General features: G+C 39.3%; 1 protein-coding gene across 1 annotated transcript in view; it reads right to left on the bottom strand.

Moving 5' to 3' along the window:
* The window catches only part of LOC150089265 (zinc finger protein basonuclin-2-like), a 375,583-nt gene that overhangs the window by 28,330 nt on the left and 325,114 nt on the right, over positions 1-22,139 (bottom strand). Inside the window, exon 5 of the mRNA XM_090389926.1 lies at positions 20,591-20,826. Within this exon, the coding sequence (XP_090246052.1) occupies positions 20,591-20,826 (236 nt within the window). The remainder of the gene's footprint in view (positions 1-20,590; positions 20,827-22,139) is intronic.

Here is a 22,139-nt window from a genome sequence, read left to right as displayed (position 1 = left end):
TAGTAGCAGACCCCCCCTCTCTCAATCATCTGCAATGAGTCCATGATTAAACCATCAACTGGCAGATATTAATTAATGTAATGTTATAATTAGTCTCTGTATAAGTTAATTATAAAGAACATCACCACGAGAGATCAGTTGATAATATCTCTGAAGTTGTAGGTCTCCACCAGGTGAGATCAATCCCAAAGATAAGACACGGAACTTTTGAGAAACATCTCAAGGGCTTGACGGCCTTGAAATTATAGTAACTGATTAAAACAAATCATCTTGGCACGTTTTACTATTGCCATGCCTACGTAGTAACCAAAGTGCCGTATTACTATGGAGATGGATGTGAAAAAACAAGCTTAAATGGAAGGTCACCTCACGTCTTAATATTACACATATGGTTATATTAGAGCACTTTCATCAAAATAAATGGACGCTTTTTTCCCTTCGAATGCAAATTGCTCTCCTTGTGGTCCGCTGTTATGTGTAATGAATTTGAAATTTCAATTTAAACTTGGTGTAATAACGAGGCATAATACAGGGATTTTGTTCAATTTCGGTCTAGACACTTTATTTAGCTCTGTTCGTGAAGGTGAATCTCTAATTTTTGCATAATGAATCGCTTGAAACCTGTCATCTCTCATTTGATTAATGAAAGTTCTGGGCCTAAATGATTGAAATACTGGTTGCCATCGACCAAGCCAGGTCGGAGTAAGAATACGTAATATCTACCAGACAAGTGCGGTTTCTCTAACATAATGAACAGTGTCCTGACATAGCAGGTATGCTCTTTTATAAGCGGTCACATGGTACTCCACGTCTGTCTGTGAGTGTGCTGTTTCCAGGCGGATTTGCAGATTTCGTTACACCTACACGTGAGCAAAGATGAGCGGTAGTAAACCTAGCCGTCATAATCCTTTCTCTACGTTCGAAGCCACTGAATGCAGGGACGCTCACAGATATTGCGTGTTTGGGAAAGCACGTGCCTTCAGGGTGTGTTTGGCCCACAAGTTCTAGTAGTTCGCACTTCTCCACAGATGACGGTGGACAGAGTATGGGGAGGGGGGACAGAGAGGTAGCGGAACTGGCAGGTGACAGGCAGCATCATGACGGAGCAGCCACGAGGGCGAGAGTGATTCGTAGGTCATTATGGCTAGGGACTAGCACCGAGTGTCGGAGGTCATTCTCTCCTTATGTGGGAAACATCTCGGGGCCTCGCGGGACCCGGATGTTAAACGTCCCGTACAAAGTACACCAACGATCAACGGTTATTACTGTAAACAGTGCCAGGCAAAAGCACGCGGTCCGTGCCCTCTATATGACCCTGGAATAGTAGCTGGCTTTATGTGAAGTATATAATGTCAGTGGATGTCGGTTCTGGGCTTTTTTCTGGTTGGTTAGCGAGACAACGGGAACTTGTCGGCTACTACAAAAGCCTATACCATCCAGGTGTATGGAATTATGGGATATAATAATGTCTGGATGGGACTGCAGAATGCTGAGTGATCTGCTGTTGGCAATATACTATGTGGCTATAGCCATAATTATATACTCGCCCTCAACCCCCCCCCCCCTCTCTTTGTGATTGCAATTCCTTGTCTAGTTGGAGTAGTGTACCGTTTCCTTCGACGCAAGAGTGCCTTATCAAAAGCTACTGAAATTCGATTATTACAGTTGATATAAGTATAAAAGAATTTTTCGGAAATTTCGCAGTTTGAAATTATTATTTATTGCTAATCGCTGTTGATTCTTACCATTAGGAATATTCTCATCTGCGTTATCATTTCTATATAAATCAGTTACAAGTCTAATATCATTTTTTTTTTAGTAGAGGAGCCAATATTAGGGATTATTTGTTTATCGGTAAAAATAATGGATAAAGAGGTTTAAACACCCGTTATCTAATGGGAATTTTTATTAGTTACAGTATCCAGCTTTAACCCTCTGTTGGAAAATACATTTAAACGATAAAGACGTCCAATAATTAATGAAGTTATGCTATACTAATGCTCAAACACACCCACAGCAAAAATCAGCAATTTTATGAATATTCAAATTAATTGGAGTCAAAGTCTTACCACTCCGTACGATCGTACCGAATTCATATCTTATAAAACTCGATAAATAAAATATACAAAGGAAACAAAATTAAAGTAGATGAACACAGTGGAAAGCGTCATCTCCTCGTATGGTCGGGAAATTTGCATGTCTGTGACATCAGCAGAAATATGGCATCAACGATGGAAAGTAATTTTGTGAAAGCAAAGTTTCAGTGGAGAAATTGAGGGATGCTCTTTGTAGAAAGAGGCTAGAATTGCCACGAAAATATCTGATCTTACTTCGTGACCATGCCAACCCGCGCCACAGTTCAGACTTTGCCTCCTCAGTACACCGAAACGACATCTGTCGGTGAGGTTATATGCAACTCGTGAAGGTGGCTTGGTTGTTGGTCGTCGGTCCTGATTTTTTCACAATGGGGATGGGTTCATGCACGTTGGTTTCGTGTAACTAATTATTTTTACCATTGAGGATAAACCAGCACTAGGCTTGGGAGCTCCTCGTTTCTTCCAGCTAGAAAAAGGTGACTGGACTCGAATCCCATACCTTATCGCTTGAAGAAGACCTTCAGATGAGAAACCAATGTCTACTACGGAGAGACTGCCTTGACACTAAGTTAAGAAAACTGTATGTACGCCATAAAGATGGTTGCGATCTCTACTAGTTTGAGCAACTCTCTAAATGAAAGAACAGCTTCTGAATCATTATATTCACTTCAGGATTCATTATGCATAACTTCGAAACAAAACTGTTGTTAAGTTTCTCTGCTGAAATTGTTATCACAAAGTTCGAAAGACCATGCAACCAATGTGATTCTGAATTTAAGCTTTGCTTAATTTTATTAGTTAGAAATGTGTCAGGCACCTTTCAACGTGTTCGATGGTAGTTGAGTATATGCTTTTCTCAGCTTGAATTATATTACGCTTATAGCGTTATCGTGATGATTGGCATGCATTTCCGCTTTGGTGGACTTTACCTAGTCCAAGGGAGAGCTTCTGGCTAAAGATTTTCCATTTGGATGATTATTGGAAATGACGAGGCTCTGTTGATAAGTGGATATCACTTACATCCTAAGCTGAAACGGTAAGGCTAGAATCATGACGATGATTGGAGGAACTTCTTTTTTCATGTTAAGTTGTTTATGTACATTTTTATTGCGACATAGACAAGCGAACTTCAGAACACAACAATTTACAGAAATAATGTAATATAAACGAATCAAACAGAAATGAAGGCAGTGGTAACAAGTTAATTAATGTAACGTAGAACGTTACATTTCAAGTGCGTTGGTAATTAATAATAGTTGATGATTTGTAATGAATTAAACCAGCAAAATGCCACGATCTTTATGCGCGAACCGAGAACATGCTGTTTCTGCGCATCCATCATATTGCCCATTCATTCCTCCAGTCAGCGCATCGTAACAAAAAATATCCAATGCTTCAGCCACAAAATAACTTACGTGGATAGCCTACGTGATATGAATGAAAGAAAAGTAATATTAAGAAATAATAACTGCCAGATTTCTACTGGTCAGATTTAATGAACTTTAGTAAGTCTGAACACATCGCTCTGAAAGAGCCAAATATACATTTTAATGAAAATCTATCTACTGAGGGTGGGTCAAGTTATTGCATGCTGACGGACAAACAGACAGTGGAAATAATAGGCGTTCTACTCGCCTAAAACAACCATAATTAAGCAGGTTCAGCAAATGAATTAGTTTCACAATAATTCATTCGTGTGGTATGAATAGTTGGTAACTCCACACATACATCCTTGTTGTTGGAGCACAAATTCTAAAATTTACTTCCCTATAATGCTTTTTATGAAATAATTTTCATTTCTCCTTAGAAGATGTAATCGTTGGTTTAGAATAATGGAGATTAATTAAGTTCAAATCACTAAAACATGCCAAATTTATGCATATAACGACCGATGAGATGTGGTCGATTTTGCAAACGGCCCCCTCTGTTTCAGTAATCAGTTCTACTTCCTCGGAATTTCTAATAATAATAATAATAATTTTGAACGTATTCATTTGTACTGTGAACATAACGATTAAACCAATGCTGGTTAGAGAGCACGCTTTTATTTCCTGTTCATGTTAATTATGACAGCCATTATGACTTGGGTAAGTCCTATAAGACAAATGAATAGCATATCGATTCACGATGGTTTCTCTATTATACTTTGTTTGCCTGTGCAAGGATCATCGTATTGGCCTGTGAAGACCTCTTATTAGTTAGGGTAAATCGCTTGACATTAAAATACAGGAATTCAAATCGTTACTCTGGGAAAAAGAATTTACCCATTTCGATATACGAGTCAATGTAGCAGTGCGTTACATTTCAGGCGCGTTAGCAAATATCAATAATTCATGATTTATAGAAAAAAAAAAAAAAAAAAAGCAATGCGTCAACTCAGAACGTTTCATTGCTTTTAAAGGAGGCAAATATAAAGTTTCGTGAACATCCATCCTCAAGGAGCCGATTTATTACATGCGAACGGACGGACAGACATGGTAAAGACAGTGGCGCTTTGCACGTATCTGCTAAAAGCTGCTAAGTCATTTGCTATGGTTTTGAAAGAGATTCATTCCCCCTGTACATGTCTTCCTTATTGACAACAGAAGTCATAGAAACCCCATTATTCTGAATTGATTTCAGTCGGTGAAGATTTTTGAAGAAAGCCCGAATTTAGATTGGGCAGAAGCAAACATCCCGGTGATTTCTCCACCTCGTATGAAAAGGGCCCAAACATGACTTCCCTCCCTTCTTTTTCTAACTTGTTAAGGCTGAATTAAGAATCTGTTGTAAAATAATAAATTTAGACAACCAAAAAAAACAACTAAACTAAGTTTGAAGTTTGTTTCTTCACCCAACCAACAGTGGTAAAAAAACCTTAACGCGAATAGGACAAGAAAGGACACAAGCTGTCGTTCTGAACCTCCCCCCCCCCAACCATTGCTCACGTAGCAATTTATCATCTCCCTCCCGGTTTCCTTTGACACAAAAATTTGCTCCCTAATAGTCCAGCACAATATCACAGAATCTTTGCAGTACCGGAGGAGCAGTGCTATCGTCACCCTCACTAGAGACGGCAGTTTGCGTGCGCGGTGGCTGAGGACCCTGTCTCCGAACGCAATGAGTACAGCGGATGTTCCGGGAACCACGCAGGGGCTAGCGGCCTGTAAAAGCGCCGTGAAATCTCATTACTGACGGAAAGTGAACACTTAGCCAGGGCTATATGTCACTATATGGTGGCAAAGGCGAGGACATTTAGATTGCAGAATAGAGGACACTTCGTAAGCAGTTGTTGATGGGTTTCCTAACGTCTCTGTTGCTTCATACACGGTGGGTTTTTCCTCTCTCTTGTTAGCTTGGACATAAAAGAGAACTATTTTAACCACTTCATTTGTTTCAAGAGCATCTCCGAGGAGCGCAGTTTTAAATGCCCAAGTCGTGTCTTGAAGCGTAAAGGGATGGCTGCCAACGTTCTTTTTAATACTGTAGTTGACAACTGGTTTACAACTTGTCATTTTGGGGCGAATTATTAAGAATAAAAACATTTTGTAATTAGTGCATCGCGACTAATTACAAAATGCGAACGTAGATGGAAAACTTTTAAATGAGTGGTAGGTGAATACCAGAACATCCCGATAGCTATACCTGTTGATGAAACTGCGATCGTTTAGCTACACCTCAGTTAGTGAGATAGTTACACGCAGTAAAACCCTTTAAAGTAAGAACTTTGTGGTCTCCTTCCAAGTGGTCGTGTCATATCTTTCCCAAAGGTCTAAGTTTTATTTCCTCAGTAGGCCGAAAGAATTTCTATCTGCTTAGAACTGAGTTAGCCGTTCTAAGGTGGAGGTACAAATATTTTCATCCCGTAAACTGACCTAGATACTTCTGCAGACATCGATGCGAAGGCATTAGGAAGTCATCACCCGATATGCGTATAAATTCCATAATAAATAAATAAATAAATCTTTATTGTGAAGTAGATTTACAGCACAATATCCCATCACGGCGACGAGCGCCAGGGGTTCACATATAGTTAACATAAGTACAAATTCAAATGGCTACAAAATATAGCGAACACATACAAAAGGCTACAAAATACAGATTACAAATGCAAAAAGAAATACAAATACATCATAAAAACAAGGAGCTGAACACAAATAAAGAAAAACAAATACAAGTTGGCAGTGATTCAGGTTTCAAGAGCTTTGATAAACTTGTGTCTGTCCTTCTTTTTACTTATTATGGTGTCGATGTCGGCGTCCACACGGTTGAGGGCAGCGAGCATCTGCTTGGGCAGAAATCTTTCGGTGAGTACAAGCCTGTTGTGGTGAGCCACAAGTGCTGGTACCGACCTTAGGCTTGGCTGTGGAATCCTCCAAGAGCAAGCATTCCAAATATTTGGAGATGATATTTGGCCTGAGATGAGTTTGGCTGTGAAGACCAGCCTCTTTTCAACGATCAGGAACTTCAACCTCGGGATGTCGAGTGCTTGTGCCATCATGGTAGTTGTGGTAGCGGGAGGTAGCCGAAGCTTGTTATTCGCCCATTTCAGTAGCCAAGTATTCAGCAGTGTACACCCGCTTAAGGTTTGTATGTGCAGCAGAGGCCCATATTTCTGCACCATAGAGAATGGCAGGGTAGACGGTGGAGGTGATGAACCTTTTAACAGTGGCAGGATGTCGGACGTGTAGCAGCTGCTGCTTTGAGATCCACCGTAGACGAGAAAATCTGGTACTGAGTTTGTCGATCTGGTGGACAAAGGACATCTTTTGGTCGAACAGAACGCCAAGGTCTGTGTGCGAGGGTACGTTTGGTATTCGTACCCCTGCGAGTGAAACGTTGAGTACTGTCGGCATGGATTTAAGGGAGAATATAACCTGAGCAGACTTCAGAGGGTTGATTTTTAGATTGAAGTTTGCCAGGTACAATTCTAGATCCTTAAGTTGGGAATTGATCCTGTTGCTAAGCTGGGCGGGGTCGTCGCCAGGGTTAATTGGAGTCAGCAGTTTGAAGTCATCGGCATAGCATAGGAGACCATTCGTTGAGGCAATAATGGGCACGATGATGGCTGTGAACAGGACACCAGACAGGACACCCCCCTGCGGTACTCCAGCAGTAATGTCGCAGGATAGGGTATGTTGCTGCCGATGGAGAATAAGTATTCTGTGACTGAGAAGTGATTCCAAAAAGCACAGCATATCACCTCGAATGTGAAAATTCTCCTTAAGTAGGAGGAGCAAGGCCGGAATCGACACGGCATCAAAGGCTGCGCTTATGTCGAGGTATGTGGTTGCTAGCTCAGATCTTTGTTCGAATGCTGAGAGAATGCGTTCTGTGGTGGCTGCCAAGTTAGTGATTGATGATTTTCCTGCGATAGCATAATGGATTTCAGGTGGTTTCGTCTGGAGGATTTGTTGAGTGATTGTGGGTAGCAAAGCCTTTTCAAGAGTTTTTAACAGACAAGAGGCAACTGATATGGGTCTGAACTGGCTGACGTTTGAGGCAAATTGGTTTTTGGGGATGGGGTACACTCTGTATTTATTCCACTGGGGTGGAAAATAATGCTCAGCGAGGCATCTGTTGTAGATCGAGAGAAGAGGGCCTATGATGAATGTGCTTAAGCATTTGATCATAAATTGTGGAATTCCATCCTCCCCAACAGTGGCTGTTGTGGGAAGGGAATTGATGGCACGTATGAGCTCCTGTTCCGTGATCTGGATAGTCCCTAGGACATCTGAAGGGTTTTCATAGTCAGGCTGGACAACTGTAGATGGGACTGTGGTTGTATTTGAAAATCTGGCGATGTATTTGAGCCATTCTTGAGGATCAAGCATGTGATTGAATCCACCATGTGGGGCAGCATAGAATGGCTTTCCTTTCCTCAAAGTGCGGTTAAGGTTCACTTGGATTGCGTCAGCTTTCTTTCGATTAAAGTGGGCCCTGGCACGGGAAAAGGCGATTCTGTCTTTACTGTCATTTGTATGCTTCCATTTCTTATGTAGGACTTGTTTCATTTTGAAGCTGTTGTTAAGATCAGCAGTTCACCACGATCTGGAACGGGGAGTTACTGTTACTCGTTTGGTGGCAGCATAGTCGGTGACGGATTTAATCCAGTCAGACAGGAGTGTCACTGCAAGGCTGAGGTCGCAGTAAATGAGGACATCCCAAGGAATGCAAGATGCTGCTTCTACACAGAGTTGAGGATTAAGGTATTTAGGTGCTGAAACGTATTTGACTATTTTGTTGTCAGGGATGTTGAAGTTTGGCACCTGCAATGACCATGTCAACACTATGGGCTGGTGATTAGACAGGAAGAATGCGATGGGATCATCCTCAGCTGTGCATGGTGTTGAAGCAAAAGCGAGATCCAGTAGGTTCAATCCCCTGGTGGGGTTCTCATTGACCCGTATCATGTTGATGGATTTGAAGAACTCGCAGAGCCTGATAAAGAGGTGATGTCGGTTTGGAGGCAGGTTAAAATCACCACAAACAAGGCGTTGTGCAGACGGACGAAGATGGTTTAAGAGCCAATTCCCCAAATCTTCAATAATTTCAATTGTAGGCCCTGGGGGAATATACACAGATGCGATATCAATGTGGCTGGAGTGGAAGCGTAGCGAGACTATAATCGCTTCGAAATCTTCAGTTGTAGTTGAGGTCGAATTCTCATATGAGAATAGGGAGGAGTTGTACAGTATGGCTACTCCACCGCCTCTAGATTGCTCCCTGGATGCAGACAGCATGTTGTAACCAGCAATAGCTGAGCAGAAGAGTGTATCTTGATTAGGTTGAAGCCACGTTTCTGCGAGGCAGACCACATCAGCGACCTGGGAGAGAAAGATCTGTTCTGCTGAGTCTAGTTTGTTCCTAATCTAGAAGACATCGGCGTTGTCTCACTGATAGAACTACTTCGATAACTCCCTTAGCATTTTTTCGTTCTTTCTTTTTTTCTACTTCATAGTGTAAGGTCATATGGCCTATATGTAGTTAGTTGGAGAGAAGGAGGCGCACTTGTGAACGGTTGTCTCGAGCACGCAATAAGTCGAACCAGCTAAAGGAAAGGCAGAAAAGCGGAGGACTTCCCATTCTTATCCTTTATTAGCCATCCGCAACTACAAAAGATTTTTAAAACTGTTCAAATAATTTGTGAATAGAGAAGCTGTGGTTTATTATCCAATACGTGAAAACTGCCTGCCCACTGTTTTATTGTACTATTGAGAGATTTTGATCTTTTCTGATGAGTCTTTTTTATATACTTGACTGAGTGCTACAGAAATTAAATTATAACTTGATTCACTCCGATAATTTACTTCCTGATCTTATGCGAATTCGTGAAAGTTGAGGAGAGGAACTGGGATAGAGAAATGGGCCCGATTACTTGGACTAGCGCCAAGTTAAATTGAGCTGTAATTGGCCAAGGGTATTGAGTTTATTCCAAGGTTGGTTTCTTAGCTCCTGTATGAACAAATGTTAGTGAATCTTGTATGTTCGACTGAGAAGGGAGCTGAATTGGTAAAGTAGAGGGAACAACAGAGGAAGGAAAATTATTAGAATACGATATTAAGAGAAGTCAAAAAAAAAACAAAAGAAAACAGGAATAATAATATAAGATTAATAGTCAGACGATCCATAAAGTGCAAGAATTCTGCATTGCTGATTATAAAACTTATTTCTAAGTTAGCAAGAGGTAGGAAATGCTCGTGGATTATCATAAAAGTTGCACGTCAAGGGCAGTTATTCGACTCCTCTGACCGTTTGGTCGTCCTGGAGTATAAACAGAAAATTTATTTATTTATTAAACCAGGTTCCCTTTAAGGCTAAAAATCTTATTTTACGAAGTCAGACGGGAGTATAAAATGCGTGAATCGAGCTTGTTTTCTTCACATCTGACCTATTACTTTAGCCAGCAAAATTTATGGCTTATAAATTCTGTCACTTCATAGTAGTCTTCATCGCCGGTTCATCTGATGATGCGAGTTCCCTCATCCCACAAGTGATTCAGTAATTTGGAGTCATGCTTTTTTAAAGATGCGATATTCGCGAAAATAAATGTGACCTTTTAATTTGTTCTTGAGTCTCTCTCTCTCGATGTAGCCCTGAATTTATGTGAGCTTCTTAAACGCTATTTTGAAGGTCTTTTCGGATGTCCTCAGGTAAATTACTAAGAATAGCGCTTTCGAAGACAACGTGCACGCACACCACTAAAAATGGACACTTTCAATAAGGTAAGACGACTCTGCAGTAATATTATCATAACCAAGAAGCAGCTGTTAAATACGGAAATGATCCACACTATCTGTGGTACTTCCCCCCCCCCCGCTTTGTGCGGTGTCATCACTTCATCACAACTGATAAAGAATGAGGGCAGGGTTGCCTTTCTCAATCTCATCTCACCAGCATAGAATACCACGAACGACCTGGACTTTAATCCCATCAATGTTCTCTGCTAGGGCAAACCACAGACAAAGCCGCTCAATTCTAAGTTTTTATACATGTGTGAGTACGTGCACCATATTTAAGTTGGGCAAACGATTAAAGTTAAAATGTGATCTGTTGTTCTTCTTTTACAGTTTTTCTACTGAATGTTGACAAATTATTAACCGTTGGTAGTTCGTGAACAGCCCCAAGGCACCGTCACAGAGATGTTCAATGGGAAGGCGCTTTATTTTGTTATTCAATTAATTCGCTGCTCAGTCTTCATATGGAGATAAAACCAAAGAGTAAACAAAATGGAAAGTTTTTCATGGATTACAATATTAAAGATCACCTGCATATATTAAGCTTGGAAATTTGGTGAACAATTTTTGTAGTTATCCTGAATTTCAAAAAAAGTATATTTAAAAAATTCCAACTAATTGAAATGGGTTGTTTAATCAAAATACATTCGACGCTTGAGAGTTATCAGCAGAATATAGGATGGGGGCGGACTCGCGTACTAGTTTATAATTCACACTCGCTTTGTTTTGTTTACATTTTGTTATGGCTGTGTGTGTGTTTAATTTTACGTATGGAATTTCAAATGTACCGAGCGTTCAAAAGAGATCAGTGATTCATCTTTTAGCGATTAAATGACAAGAACTATCGGAAATTCAACAAAATATTACTTCGGTGACGTCATTTTAAAAATCAAAGTTTTCTAACATGCAGTGGAAGTTGTCTCAATTTTTGAATCCGGTTTCTACTTTCAACCGTGGTCAAATTAGGTGGTCTCGGGCGAGGAATAGGCATTGATTTTTTTTTTTTTTTTTTTTAATTCTGGAAAATTGGATTTCATCCCGCAGAACAGGCAGGAAAACCGACCATACAATACTTGCAATTAACAGATAGAATGAATTAGAACTTCACCTTACCGCTGCATAAATTCTAAGCAATCCGATCCAGTTCAATTTTGAAACTTAACGTATGCTACTGGGTGGCTTCAGTCCAATTTTATTACCATCCTGCCTTGAGAAGTGGATGCTTCATTTCCATCTAGCAGAGCCTTTTACCAAAGAATAGCCAAGGAATGCGATATAAGCCCCTCAGCATTATTTCTTTGTAAACTGTGTAAACATATTTAGAGAGTTCAGATTTATTAAAGATTTATAAAATATCTCAAGCAAGAATTTCAGTTGCGTTTGGAAGTTTCTTCTTTCTTCCCACGACATTCAGTACTAGAGTACAGAGTGTTTACAACACTCGACGCTCCCAAGCCAATATAGGCCCATCGCTTGAGCCTCAGTATTGCTAAAAATTCTGGAGAAAGCACTGTTACCGTCTGTCACCCATCAAATTCTCTGTGACAGTCCTCAGCAAATACACTATGGGATATCAGGAAGGTCGGCCGCCGTAGCCTAGTGGTCAGGCGCGCGGGTGCATAGGTACACGTGCCTTGAGTGACCGGGGTTCAAGCCCGTGACTGCTGAATACGGTGCTGTTTCTTGTATTCTGTGTATCTTGTAAACTCCTCTGATCGTTTGGTCGTCTCGGAGTATAAACAGAAAATTTATTTATTTTAACTAACCTTGCAACAACCACTCTGCACATCTTAGAAGCCTTTGAACAAAGACAGGAATTGTCAGTTATATATCTTGACATCCATTCCGCATTTGATGCCATCTATATACCTAATCTCCTACGCCTCTTAGAAAACTACTTCAATTTTCGCGGCGATGTTCTCTGGTTCCTAGTCTCTCTCTCTCTCTCTCTCTCTCTCTCTCTCTCTCTCTCTCTCTCTCTCTCTCTCTCTCTCTCTCTCTCTCTCTCTCTTATCCAAGAGAACCCTTGTTCTAAAGATCGGAACAAAGACCTTCACGCGTCACATAACTGCCGGTGTGCCTCAAGGGGGAGGGGGGGTCCTGTCTGGCATTCTCTTCTCAGCAATCATGATGCCGTTTGTGACCAACAAGTGCAATTGGATCACATATGCTGACGATGTCAAGCTCCTTACTAGGATATCGCCATCCAACTCAGCAGCCGAAACCACTCAGCAAATCACTAGCAAACTGCAGGACATGGCTGACTACCTCAATACTTTCAACCTCCAAATCAACCCCCTAAAATCGGCACAAATAATGTATTCACTAAAGGGCAGCCCAACAACGTTGGAGTCTGTGCTTAACGGCTCCTCAGTACCAAGTGTTCAAACGCACAAAGATCTGTGGGTCGTTTTCGACTCCAAACTATCTTTCAACGATTACGTAAACCTCATACAGTCGAGGCTGAATTCACTACGCTGGGTCGCCAAACAACAGCTGCTCCACACCACCGACCCACAACTGGTAAAAAGATACATCGTATCAATCCTTTATCCGACAATACTGTATGCTTCAGAGATATGGGCCTCGGCTGCCGAATCCAACATTAAAAGAATATTCTTTGCCGAATTCTGGCTTCTAAAATGGGCCAACAGCAAACTCCACCTTCCCCCAGCTCTCAGATCAACGCAGTTAACAGAAGCCCTTCAACTACGCAGGCTCCAATCCTACATCGGAGAAAGAAGGCTGCTGTTCACCATCAAGATGGCCACCGGTAAAATTACAGAGCCGAACTTCTGGGATCACTACTCTTGGCGCATTCCTCCCCCTTATCTCCGGTCTTCAGCACAGCTGCTAGCAAACCGTAACCGGTAGATTCCTTCCAAAGCAAATGCTGCCCTCACTGCAAGCCATCGACGGGGACCTCCAAGAAGTGGTCGACAATAAAAAATACAGGAAGGGAATCCTCGTCGAACTGAAAATGTAAAACTGTGCTTTGTTGCCTTCCAATAATCTGATATAACTTATATGTTTTTCTCACGTGTATCTCTTTTGTAAATATGTATTGTAAACCCCTGGCACCACCATGCCTTGACGGGACTAATTGTATGTACCTATATCATGCTGCAATTAAAGATTCTATTCTAGTCATGTTTCAGATCATCATCATTAAAAAAAAAAAAGCGTCGCAATTGGCCAAATATCATTAAATAAATAAGTCCGTAGTTCAGAATGACTATCTAAATGTTATATGACGAGGGTGTTCGAGAAGTAAGGTGACAAATGTTTTTGTTGAAAAGACATTTATCTTATTTAATAACAGAACAATAAAGCGACACGTTAGCTACTTTTCGTATTCTCCTGCCATAATCAGGCACTTCCCCACCCCACCGTTTCACGAGATCATCCATATCTCTGGCGTGAATTCAGGGACATTCTCATTTAACAAAGTTTAAACGCATCGCTTAACTTTAGCACCAGATGTTTTTTTGCGAATGGCCAAACAGAAAGGGCAAAGTCGGAAGACTGCTCCCATTCGTAACTCTGTAGCCACTGTCGTGTTTCTTGGATATGACTATTGGACCATATACAACTGACAGCTGCTGATGAATATCTGCGGGATTAGTTGCTCTGGCATGCATAAATTTCATAAATGTGCGCTTATTCATTTGTCTACGTTTCAAGTAGGGCAGCCATTTTGGTTTAGTCATCTAATGTAACAAAAGTATACCGCATTATGTGAAAAGAAACGTTACGACTGTACGCTGGGGAATGCAGGCACAGCGTCACCTCCAACACACTTATTACCCTACCTTACTTTTCAAACAGCCCTCGGAGTTATTAATAATTTTTGAATGTCTGTTGCTTTTTTCTCAAGAGATGAAATGGTTTTCCTATAACGTAAAACTTAGTTTAAAGGCTTCGAATGAAGGGAATGTGTACATCTCTCTTTCTCTCCATTTGAAACAAATTCATTCGCTTTTTATTCTCTAAGATGTCGCCACGTAATCAATGACTAATTCCATAAAACTGTTTGTCACAAGCTTCATACAGCAGACCTCTCTTTTAAGCATTTCGTGGTATTTGGCATACTATCGAGAAATGTTTGTTTTTTGCTCGAGATTTTATTTTTAAAACTTCAGTATCCGTAATATTTTTCATTCTGAAAAATTTTTGATAGCTTAAGAATGCTTAAAATATATTGACTTGTGAAATAGTATTTAAATGCATTAAAGGGCATCTCGATATTTGCTAAGACAGAATCAGAATCAATCATTTTCCTTACCTCACTAAATTGAAATAAGTGTACGATCTAAAATAAAGCAGTCTTTCAGTGTAAAGCGTAATCATTCGCATCAAAAGGAAGATCTCGTTTTCTTTATGAATATCAATCTTACTAAGTGTATTCTTAAACTTAGTAAGATTTCTTAAACATATGTGATTTTTCGCGAACTTATATCATCTCATATTAAACTAGCTGCAGTAACATATCCAATGGGGTTTCATTGTGTCATTATCTCCTCCCTCATAAAAAGGACAGAAGTGCAGAGAATCTAACTACCGATCATCAATAAAATTCATATTTTATACGTGAATGGAGGACACCATCAGGACTGATATGCTTACTACTTTGATTTCGAAAGTAGTAAGATTTTGAAGATTTTGGATGTGGAAATCTGTCTCTAGAAGTAAAGTGATGAAGATGGCAAAACACCACTGACAAATGATCGTGAAATCACAGAGATCCGTATTCTGTAGTGTGGAATTCATTTGAACGAATCATATTCTCAGACATCAACTGCAGCGACACTCATCACTTCTGTCTGCATGAAACTAAGGGTGCCGTTGTGTTTTATGCGCGTTTCATTGAAAATTCGTATTCTGTCGATCCATTTTTTGCTTGATATTTCCTGGTTAGGCCTTCGGATGATTTACAGCAGAATGATTTACTGGTGTTGCAGACAAAAAAGGAAGAGCATGCTCTTGAATTTACTAATGTTCAGATGCGTTTTTATTCTTTGAATCGTTAGAAAAACTGTTCCTTTGCTGTTCGTGTCAATTTCACATCAACTGGACAGACTGAGGCAGGCATGCATGCATGCACCATCTTAATAGTCACTAATAACAGGATTCCCATGAGGCAGTGCGGCTGGCTAGCGTATGCACTGTGGGTCATTAGGTAGGCGGCTCGACTTGGAGAAACAACCAAGTCCGGAAGGGGAGCTAACCCAGGCCGCCCGTCGTGTCGTTAGACAGTGAACCAAACAATGTTTGTAATGAGCCATGGCCGACTTTCACTACAGGCAGCTGTGAAACCAGTGTGGAGAATGGGCCGTGACTGTTACATCGCGGCATTCCTGACTGTTTGAGGAGATAGGGTGATATTTGACAGCCCATGAGGATAAACCTTCGGTTACCGGAGGGGTTTGTTACGATTTGTGTTTTGTGAATGTCCACTGCAGGCTGTGGCAATTTCTTTCTGGACGGTTTCGTTAGTGGAGCCAATCATAGCAGATGTTGTAAAACAAAGCTGAAAACATTTTGTGACACGCAGACGAAAACTCCTCTAAAGGGACGTCTTCCCATTGGTTCTAGATCAATGAGATCTAGGAGGAGAAAAAGAAAATTATTTAACAAGTTGTCTTATACCGGCCTCGTCAACTTGAACACTCTCTGGTAAGGCAGGGGCCACAAAAATATAATGAGGTGTATACAAAGTTCGTTTCATTTAAAATTAACCTTTCGTATTTTTTCCTGCAAACATTAACAGTGTATTAGCATAGGGATTTCCCAAGTGTATTTCCATAGTGTTATGAGGGGATTTCTGCAAGCCAGAAATTTAATCTCATTAGTAAATATTTGCGCACTTTACATTATTAGTGACCCTCATTAACTAACAGGTAAGGTTCTATCACGATAATTTCTTTTATGTTTAGAGAAAATACAAACTCGTCTCAATTAGGTCTTAGAAAATCTTTTAGATTGGGAACAAGCACAAACCGAATTTCTGGCAAGCTTGGGAAACCGCTCCAAACTGCACAAAGAGCATTCGTACCCATCATCGGATAGGCGAATTGCACAATGAGTAATTTTCTGCATTCATTCACTGAGACAACAATGAATATGTAAAGGTCAACATACATGCATTTCAATTAACTGTGGTTCTAGCTCACTTTTCCTTCTTCCTCTGTGAACGGTATACTAAGTTCGCATCTTGTCATTCGTTTGGAGAAATCGTAGTTGAACACTCATCGGAAATTAGAGGAATTCTTAAAGGTCCATTTATCCCAGAATCTAATTAGCCAACCTCGGATGAAAGTAGGAGGGGAAGCGAGCTATTCCTGGTTTTTCAACCAGCACAACATGCAAATGGTCTCTGTACAGAGACAGAAATGCAAGATAATCCATATGAACTGGCGCCCTATGACCAAAGTACTAGACTCATCAGCATATCTCCAACCTACTAACCCTTCCTTTAAAGAAAATATTATATAACTCATCTTAGGTTGTTATTGAAGGACTTTAGAACAGTCAACCGTCTCTAAAATGGCCATTTCTAATTTCTCAGATAAAACTTCCACTTCAGTGGTATCGATTAGTACAAGCCACAAAAGAAGCTCGAATAATCAAACAGTTGTCGTTTCTGTATCTAAACTTCATAATTAACTGATGCAAGAAGTACGTAAGATTTATTAACATTAAATAATACCAGATATACATACGTACTTCCATAAAGATATTTCACTGGGATGTGCATGGTTCGTGGAATAAATCTTAGCAACTTCTAGATGACCGATCCCGCCTTCTGTTCGTTATACGAGTGCCCAAACATTCATTTGAAGCCATGATTAATTTACGTTTCCTCATGAACTTGTGAAAATGCAACTGGCTGTAACTGTTAAAAAAAAATAAATAAGGTACATTTTGTGGAATAGGGAACATCAGAAAGATAAGACCATTTACTTTGTGTCCTGCATGCAGCTTAAATTTGGTCGATTTAAATCATTTCGTTTCTTTTCAAGTGCGCAGAACTCAATTAACAATTGCCCGTTATGAGAAGAATTTTATTCAGAATATTGCCAACAACAAGAACTCTTTTTAAATTTCGTTGTTTTTCTGTTTGTGTACTGTACTTCTTGGATGTCTGTTCTTTCTCGTCACCAATTCCTGGAGTGACAACCAGAACAATGACTTCTCGCTGTTATTATTATAATTAACCAAAAAGACAGATTAAAACATTCTTCTCTAAACACATGAATCAAGAAGTTTCGCCGAGTAATTTTTTATTTTAAAAAACTGCCGTTTCGAACTGATTTAAGGAAAATTGCGAAACCATGCTATTAAAAGAATTTTAATTTAAGCAGTAAAAACGCCCATCTTACTTGATAACAACTCCACTTAATGAAATAAATAATCATCCACACTTTTTACATGTTTTCCTTATTAAGCGTAGGCTTACTTGTGGGAAAACGTAATGAATTTTTCAAATGAATTTAAGGCGTTCAAAGTTAATGCGTTTAAATTTGTAACCAAACAAATTAATGCCTCCCATTTATCTACTAAAATTCCTCCCTCTCCCCATCAACCGCCAGTGATCACAGTGCCACAGTAATACTCAGCTGTAGCCGGAAAGATTTTATTTATTCATTTTTTTTCTTATTTTCCCCAAAAATTTACGCATTGAAGATCGCAGAAGAATGCATTTTGAGATGAAGCTAGAATACATTAACTATCATGCTGCTCAACTTTAAGCAGAAAGTTTTAATAATTTATGTCATCCTGGTGCGTTCAGCCGGCTTTGATATTTTGCTGATCATTTTAACGAATGGTTGCACTGTATGCAACAGGATTTGTTGGCTTAAAAATATGAGAATGTGAACATTTCGCATCACTATAATCCTTTAAAGAAATATCTCTTCATTGACTTTCAAGATGAGAAAAGTTTCTAAGGTCGGAGTACATCCCAGAGTTCAGAAACCAACTGTTCTTTCTTAAGACTAATGAGGTTCTCCGTCATGCTTTACTAGTGGATAATACAAGGACGAATCCTAACACACAGCCTGATGACAATTCCGAATTATTCTCACTTTTGCAATACGACCTTTTATCATTTTTACTCATTAATCCTCTTGATATCTCACATCAAGAGGATGCTTAAATAATCCTGGCATATATATATTTTATTTAATGAATAGTACCATTTGGAACAAAATAAAAACCTAAGAAAAGAAGCAAAAATAAGAATATATAGAAAATAAATGAAACCACAGAAATGAAGGCACCATGTAAGATTGCACAAAAATCATTGAGAAAGTTAGGTACTCTGCGATAAGAGCTGAACGTAAAATTGAATCCATGAACAAAATTGCATAAAAAACAGATTAAAATGGAATGGGCATGCAAACCGAATAGAAAACACAAGGTTAGTTAAAAAATGAAGAACTGGACACCAAAGGCAAGAGAGGCCTTGGAAGACCCAAATTACGGTGGAAGGAAGCAATCAAGCTAGAAAACTGAATGGACGCTGCAAGCTTAATTTGGAAAGGAAGAAGATTTATTATATATTTGTTTGTAAAAAAATAATGTGTAATATTATTAATATATAATATTTTTACATATAGCTAAATTCGGTTAAAAATTACATCCAAAACACAGATTATATATTTGGAAATGGCAATACATTTCGCCTGCAGTAGATTTAGAATAATTTTACAACTTGGAAATTTAAGAAATGTAAGAGTAAGCCAAGGAGCTGTTCGACATACACGCACTATTAATGCGCCGTAGACGTTAGAGCCTATGAGTCCAATACAGACTCAACGAATTTTGACTCGCTAGATTTTCAGTGAAACTAAATTAAAAATCCTCTCCCGATATGACTTGTTAGCAATTCCCAAGATAGTGCATCTGAAAGGGAATTCTCTTTCAGATGCACTAATTTTGCACTTTGCTTCGAATCGAGTCCTCTAGAACTAGCTTGAAAGACACTCTCCTTCACAATGGACCAGTATCATTCAGTTCCTATAAGCTCATTCTGTTCACTTGTAAGAGGCTATCAAGAACTTTAAAGAGTTCATATTATGAGCATGAGTAAGTGGATTGTATGTGGAGGTTCGAAAATTCTAAGCTTGTTGCTTCGTCAGCAGTCTGCTTATAAGCCAATAGCATGCTTTTGTGTGAGTAGTACAGTTGAGAAAGAAGTCGACATTGTCGGAAGAAGCGTCTGTGGCCACCAAAACTAAGTCTTACACCTAGATAGAAAATATCATTTGCAAAAGATTTGGTTCTCCGCAAAATGTAAATACCTCCACTCCACATAAATCTGGGATTGATAAAGGAGACCGTGAAAGATAAGAGCGGTAATCATATAAGATTGTAGTAAATTCCCAGTTTCCATCTGTAACAAGGGAATCATCGTTGACCGTCAAATCAGGAAGTTAATATTGGATGAACAGTTTGGTGGAACAATTAACCAAGTAAAAAAAGAAGAATTAGTTGGCTTCAGAAATATTATTCAAAACTTGTTGGGGATACGTAAGATCGAAATTTCAAAATAATTTTTGATTGAATTTCAAAAGTTGGATTGTAATATGAGCTCAACGGTTCACCCATTTATTACGTTCTCAATTGGAATATTTATTGGAAATTTCTGACCCCTCCAGGGTAGCGAAGTGGATTGCATACCTGCTCCATCACATCGTCTAGAGAAGGCCTGGGTTCGATTCCGTCGCCAGTCGAAGTGGAAAAATTTTAAATTATTCCCAGAAAGAACTTTTTGTCATCTAGTCCCGGGTTTTCATTCCGAATAAGAACCAAACAGACAGTACAATTCACACAGTTTACAGATAATGAAGTAGTTTTATTAGCAAAGATATATATTTAAAAACATTTCGGATTCTCAAACTATAATATTTAATAAACATAACCAAGTATGAGAAACTGGTCCTATTCAAGTTTATAAGAAAATGCATTTTTGACCAGAGAAAAACCATGGCATGATGGATGGCAGTTTTATTATTATTATTATTTTTTTTTTTTGTACTTGCAGATTTATTGAAATAAAAATAATGAAAAAATATTTTCCAATCGCAGATGTATACCGATATAATATGTAAGGCTAATTATTGTCTTTTAAATCGTGTAATACTATCTCGTTTATAAGAAAAGGCAACCCTACAAATAAAATTAAATATCTCTTAGAAGAAACAATATTGGGAAAACTAACAACTAGTTTCTGCCAAGTGCTTATCTAAGGCAAATTTCGGAAAGTGACCTTACCTGGAGAATGTATCCTCTGGCATAGTCTTCGTACGTCCACCCAAACCCGTGTAATACGTGGAGTACCTCCTCATGATGGAGAACACTAAATAATCGATCCAAAAGGATTTTTAACCGGATCGGTACGGCATGGGTACCGTACAGCATGAGGGAAGCGATATCAAAAGCTATACTAGGCTGCACTAATTCCACCTGGTGGCAGTTAAACAAATGCCTGAATCCCAGCTTGTCTAGAGCTAAAAAGAAGGAAAGAGATATTCCATCAGCGCTGAGTGAGTGGAATGGTATTTATAACTCTACCACATTATAATTTGTTAGTGTTTATACAAATGAATTCATGAAATACTGAGGATTACATGAATAAGGCATAATGCAGACCTATTAAAGAATACACGGTTGTTTGGAGTGTATAGTTTCCTTATTGGAAATAAGGAAGCAGTATAGAGGAGGACATATTATAACCGATCTTCAATTGCTGATTGAGCTTACTGAAAATTTAAAGTCTATAAAGAGTTATTAATGTTCCAAAAGTAGTATTTGCCTCAATATTTTCAACAAAAGCAGATTTATGTCCGTTTTTGGAAAGATCTACTAGTTGCATATTACGAGTAGTTACCGACTCTTTTATAGACTTCAAACTTTCTCAGGCTCTTTGTTGTTAACTGAAGTTATGATCTCTCGAATTGCCAGTTAAACTGTGAATGACTTGTCAAGTGCGATACCGATGAGTTGCCGATATTAAGAGTCGATTTTGCCTGTAGAGAGTAGGGACATCATTAAAAATATACAATAGGTTCTCCACATCATGGAAAGTGAGTACTGTCGAGCGAAATGAGCCAAGTACTACGCAGACGTTTTCAGCACTCAATCGAGAACACACCTAGATGAAGCGACCAAGGACGTTAGAATAGAAATCACGAATCTTATTTTCCTGAAGCGATAGAACTGTAGTGAGAGAAGCCAACAGATGGTTAAGGAAAGAGTTTTCCGTTATGCGTTTCTTGTTTCGGATATCCCCTTCTCGAGTTCCAAGTCTTCCTAAGTCCTTGCCCTATAATTTGTTCCGCCGAGTGTGTGCATCTCTAGGCAGACCTGCTCAAGAAAGATAAGACACTTTGCTCTGTACATTGAACCCATTCTAGCATGAAAATAGAGTACGCCCTTGCCGATCGCGGGGGTTATGTTACCGAAGATGTTTACAATGGACAAGCTTATGGGGAAAAATAGAGTTAGGTGACGTGAATTATCGAGAAGTGGGAGGGATGTGGTCTCAAAACTTATTGAAAATGGTGGAGACATCAATGATTTTTTGAAATAATTGATTTATTAGTACCACAACTGGATCTACAAGAGCTCCAGCCAAGTGGGCACATATAATTTGTTGACAGACCTGGCTACAAAAGTTTTTTTTTTTTGCTGAAATCAATTGAATTTTTCCTTATATTGTTATACCTGTATTCGGAAATTTTAGAATACTTAAACAGATTCATTATTAAAATAACTGAATAAAACACAACGATGTATCTATCTGTCTCAACCGTTCGAGGGT

This window comes from Mastigoproctus giganteus, chromosome 2, assembly GCF_048544385.1.
Source record: "Mastigoproctus giganteus isolate SK-2022 chromosome 2, ASM4854438v1, whole genome shotgun sequence".
NCBI classification, from domain to species: Eukaryota; Metazoa; Arthropoda; class Arachnida; order Uropygi; family Thelyphonidae; genus Mastigoproctus; species Mastigoproctus giganteus.
The sequence above is the reverse complement of the archived record's forward strand: the minus strand, read 5'-3'. Positions and strand labels throughout refer to the sequence as shown.